Source organism: Taudactylus pleione, unplaced genomic scaffold, assembly GCF_031769625.1.
Source record: "Taudactylus pleione unplaced genomic scaffold, aTauple2 ptg000175l, whole genome shotgun sequence".
NCBI lineage: Eukaryota > Metazoa > Chordata > Amphibia > Anura > Myobatrachidae > Taudactylus > Taudactylus pleione.
In genome coordinates this window covers 361,150-367,149 of record NW_028284577.1, presented here as the reverse complement: position 1 = coordinate 367,149, position 6,000 = coordinate 361,150, and the positions used below count along the sequence as shown (strand labels likewise).

Below are 6,000 nucleotides of genomic sequence, written 5' to 3'. Positions count from 1 at the left end.
ACATCATATATCTATAGCCTGCGTGCATACATCATATACTGCATCTGTAGCCTGAGTGTATACTGTACATAAAATCTATAGCCTGCGTGTATACATCATATATCTATAGCCTGCGGGCACACATCATATCTATAGCCTGCGTGCATACATATCTATAGCCTGAGTGCATACATCATATCTATAGCCTGTGTGTATACATCATATATCTATAGCCTGAGTGTATACTGTAAATCATATCTATAGCCTGCGTGTATACATCATATATCTATAGCCTGAGTGCATACATCATATACTGTATCTATAGCCTGCGTGAATACTGTACATCATATCTATAGCCTGCGTGTATAATTATATATCTATAGCCTGCGTGCATACATCATATCTATAGCCTGCATGCATACATTATATATCTATAGCCTGCGTGCATACATCATATCTATAGCCTGAGTGTATACTGTACATCATATCTATAGCCTGCGTGTATACATTATATATCTATAGCCTGCGTGTGTACATTATATTTCTATAGTCTGCGTGTATACATCATATATCTATAGCCTGCTTGCATACATCATATATCTATAACCTGCGTGTATACATCATATTTATAGCCTGAGTGTATACTGTACATCATATCTATAGCCTGCGCGTCTAATTCATATATCTATAGTCTGCGTGTATACATCCTATATCTATAGCCTGCTTGCATACATTATACAGATATAGCCTGCATGTATACATCATATATCTGCGTGCAGCTTTGCAAGTACAAGCCTTACAGAATCAGGTCCCGAGTATGGAATAGCAATTATTAACCCAGGGGTCCCCAAACTCTGCCCTCAACCCTAACAGTCCATGATTTAAGCATATACTGTATACTGTACATCATATATCTATAGCCTGCATGCATACATCATATATCTATAGCCTGCGTGTATACATCATATATCTATAGCCTGAGTGCATACATCATATACTGTATCTATAGCCTGCGTGTATACATTATATATCTATAGCCTGCGTGCATACATCATATATATATAGCCTGAGTGCATACATCATATATCTATAGCCTGCGTGTATACATCATACATCTATAGCCTGAGTGCATACATCATATCTATAGCCTGCGTGCATACATTATATATCTATAGCCTGCATGCATGCATACATCATATATCTATAGCCTGAGTGTATACTGTAGATCATATCTATAGCCTCCGTGTATACTTTATATATCTATAGCCTGAGTGTATATTGTACATCATATCTATAGCCTGCGTGTATACATCATATATCTATAGCCTGTGTGCATACATCATATACTGTATCTATAGCCTGCGTGTATACTGCACATCATATCTATAGCCAGCGTGTATACATTATATATCTATAGCCTGCGTGCATACATCATATATCTATAGCCTGCATGTATACTGTACATCATATCTATAGCTTGCGTGCATACATTATATATCTATAGCCTGCGTGCATACATCATATATCTATAGCCTGCGTGTATACATCATATATCTATAGCCTGAGTGCATACATCATATATCTATAGCCTGCGTGTATACATCATACATCTATAGCCTGAGTGCATACATCATATCTATAGCCTGCGTGCATACATTATATATCTATAGCCTGCATGCATGCATACATCATATATCTATAGCCTGAGTGTATACTGTAGATCATATCTATAGCCTGCGTGTATACTTTATATATCTATAGCCTGAGTGTATATTGTACATCATATCTATAGCCTGCGTGTATACATCATATATCTATAGCCTGTGTGCATACATCATATACTGTATCTATAGCCTGCGTGTATACTGCACATCATATCTATAGCCAGCGTGTATACATTATATATCTATAGCCTGCGTGCATACATCATATATCTATAGCCTGCATGTATACTGTACATCATATCTATAGCTTGCGTGCATACATTATATATCTATAGCCTGCGTGCATACATCATATATCTATAGCCTGCGTGTATACATCATATATCTATAGCCTGCGTGTATACTGTACATCATATCTATAGCCTGCGTGTATACATCATATATCTATAGCCTGCGTGCATACATCATATACTGTATCTATAGCCTGAGTGTATACTGTACATCACATCTATAGCCTGCGTGTATACATTATATATCTATAGCCTGCGTGTGTACATTATATATCTATAGCCTGCGTGTATACATCATATATCTATAGCTTGAGCGTATACTGTACATCATATCTATAGCCTGCATGCATACATCATATACTGTATCTATAGCCTGCGTGTATACTGTACATCATATCTATAGCCCGCGTGCATACATCATACATCTATAGCCTGCGTGCATACATCATACATCTATAGCCTGCGTGCATACATCATATATCTATAGCCTGCATGCATACATCATATATTTATAGCCTGCGTATATACATCATATCTATAGCCTGAGTGTATACTGTACATCATATCTATAGCCTGCGTGTATAAATCATATATCTATAGCCTGAGTGTATACTGTACATCATATCTATAGCCTGCGTGCATACATTATATATCTATAGCCTGCATGTATACATCATATATTTATAGCCTGCGTATATACATCATATCTATAGCCTGAGTGTATACTGTACATCATATCTATAGCCTGCGTGTATACATTATGTATCTATAGTCTGAGTGTATACTGTACATCATATCTATAGCCTGCGTGTATACATTATATATCTATAGCCTGCATGTGTACATTATATATCTATAGCATGCGTACATACATCATATATCTTATAGCCCGCGTGTATACATCATATTTATAGCATGAGTGTATACTGTACATCATATCTATAGCCTGCGTGTATAAATCATATATCTATAGCCTGCGTGCATACATCAAATATCTATAGCCTTCGTGCATACATCATATACTGTATCTATAGCCTGCATGTATACTGTACATCATATCTATAGCCTGCGTGTATACATCATATATCTATAGCCTACGTGTATACATCATACATCTATAGCCTGCGTGCATACATCAAATATCTATAGCCTGCGTGCATACATCATATATCTATAGCCTTCGTGCATACATCATATATTTATAGCTTGTGTATATACATCATATATCTATAGCCTGAGTGTATACTGTACATCATATCTATAGCCTGCGTGCATACATCATACATCTATAGCCTGCGTGCATACATCATACATCTATAGCCTGCGTGCATACATCATATATCTATAGCCTGCGTGCATACATCATATATTTATAGCCTGCGTATATACATCATATATCTATAGCCTGAGTGTATACTGTACATCATATCTATAGCCTGCGTGTATAAATCATATATCTATAGCCTGCATGCATACATCATATATCTATAGCCTGAGTGTATACTGTACATCATATCTATAGCCTGCGTGCATACATTATATATCTATAGCCTGCGTGTATACATCATATATCTACAGCCTGAGTGTATACTGTACATCATATCTATAGCCTGCGTGCATACATCATATACTGTATCTATAGCCTGAGTGTATACTGTACATCATATCTATAGCCTGCGTGTATACATTATATATCTATAGCCTGAGTGTATACTGTACATCATATCTATAGCCTGCGTGTATATATTATATATCGATAGCCTGCGTGTGTACATTATATATCTATAGCCTGCGTGCATACATCATATATCTATAGCCTGCGTGTATACATCATATTTATAGCCTGAGTGTATACTGTACATTATATCTATAGCCTGCGTGCATAAATAATATATCTATAGCCTGCGTGTATACATCATATATCTATAGTCTGCATGCATACATTATACAGATATAGCCTGCATGTATACATCATATATCTGCGTTCAGCTTTGCAAGTACGAGCCTTACAGAATCAGGTCCCGGGTATGGAATAGCAATGATTAACCCAGGGGTCCCCAAACTCTGCCCTCAACCCTAACAGTTCATGATTTAAGCATATCCATGCTTGTGCATACAGTAGATGGTATAAACACACTGACTGAGGTAATAATTAAGTCACCTGTGTTTAAGTATGAATATGAATATTACGAAAACCTGGACTGTTAGGGTGCCTGGAGCACCGAGTTTGGGAAACCCTGCATTAACCTAACAGCCAGCATTGGATTGTCTTACTTACACAATTTAGGTTGGTAATAGGAAATAATAGGAAGAACAAAACATTTCCTAATTTAGGAAACTACTCCAGATTCCATACTTATAGGGTGGTGTTTCTCAACTCAGTCCTCGTGGAACCCTAACGGTGCATGTTTTCCAGATCATCTAGCTGGAGCACAGGTGTGTTAACTGACTAACACAATAGATCTACTGCTGGTACCAATTATTCCTGAGGATATCTTGAAACCATGTACTGGTAGAGTTCCATGAGGACTGAGTGTAAGAAACAGTTTTAGGCATTTTATATCATGCCAGGTGGTCCGGAGATGGGCGGAATGGTTTGTGGCGCTGGAGAGCTCCCTTTATTTTGCCAGCAGAGCAGTGGGGAACGGTCTGTAATCTGTAAGGACTGAGCCAGTTTGAGTGAGTATGCATCGCATGTGCTGTCTGGATCTTATACTAGATCATGGAGTGGAGGAATGCCCCTGAGTGGGCACCATACACTGAGCAGGTGGCTGTCACCTGCAGGATTCCTCAGAGGCGCCCTCTAGTGTAGTAGTGCCAGCCCCTCGCTCCTGGCATACAGTGGGAAGAGGGGCAGTTATTAAACCCTGCTGAGACACGGATGCTGCTGGGGTGACGTTATCTCAGCATAGCTGCTCCCTAAACCTCTGCACTGCAGGGAAGGGGGGAGATAGCCTGAGATAGATGGGCTTTACCAGTAACATGAGTTACAGACGGTGGCTCGGATCTCCCTATGAAATCCTGCAGCTTCTCACAATACTCTCACAGCTGGATGAAAACTCTGCACACAATATACTTCTATATTTAATATAAAACATAACAACTGAATGATTATAAAAATATCTGTACAAACGGGATCATGGACTGTAAAGCAGAGATTGGTACAGAATTAAATACACACATTATATAATTATAGTTTGAATGAAAATACGCTGAATGTTTTCCATGGGGTGCAGTAAATGAACACCCATAACACAAGACATGGGCTGTGTAATGACGGCTGATGTTTTCCAGCGGTCCCTGCGATATCGCTTTTCCACGCTGAAGGCACAGTTATTGCATAAGAATCAGTCACATAGGTCAAAGCTGCCGTCCTCGTCCTTTCCTTTCTATGGAAGGTAAGTTATACGGCTTCAACGTCGGTTTCCCGGGCTGGTAGTTTTCAAGCTGGTAACAGAGGACAGAGAGGGTTACAGCAGGGCCGTAACTAGAGTGGTGCGACCTGTGCCATGGCCCTCTCTCAGGTGCACTATGTTATGTCCCTATTTATCCCCAGCATCTCCTGGCCTTACCTATCTCTTCCCTGGCCCTTCCCCATGAGGCCATGGCCCTCTCTCAGGTGCACTATGTTATGTCCCTACTTATCCCCAGCGTCTCCTGGCCTCTCCTATCTCTTCCCTGGCCTTTCCCCATGAGGCCATGGCCCTCTCTCAGGTGCACTATATTATGTCCCTATTTATCCCCAGCATCTCCTGGCCTCCCCTATCTCTTCCCTGGCCCTTCCCCATGAGGCCATGGCACTCTCTCAGGTGCACTATGTTATGTCCCTACTTATCCCCAGCGTCTCCTGGCCTACCTATCTCTTCCCTGGCCCTTTCGCATGAGGCCATGGCCTCTCTCAGGTACACTATGTTATGTCCCTATTTATCCCCAGCATCTCCTGGCCTCTCCTATCTCTTCCCTGGCCTTTCCCCATGAGGCCATGGCCCTCTCTCAGGTGCACTATGTTATGTCCCTATTTATCCCCAGCATTTCCTGGCCTCCCCTATCTCTTCCCTGGCCTTTCC

The 6,000-nt window shown here is 40.2% G+C and overlaps 1 protein-coding gene across 1 annotated transcript in view; it reads right to left on the bottom strand.

Moving 5' to 3' along the window:
• Window positions 1-5,044: 5,044 nt before the first annotated feature.
• Window positions 5,045-6,000, bottom strand: part of MOK (MOK protein kinase) — a 90,678-nt gene continuing 89,722 nt past the window's right edge. The window contains exon 12 of the mRNA XM_088475659.1: window positions 5,045-5,380. Coding sequence (XP_088331785.1) covers window positions 5,294-5,380 — 87 coding nt within the window. The 3' untranslated portion in view covers window positions 5,045-5,293. The remainder of the gene's footprint in view (window positions 5,381-6,000) is intronic.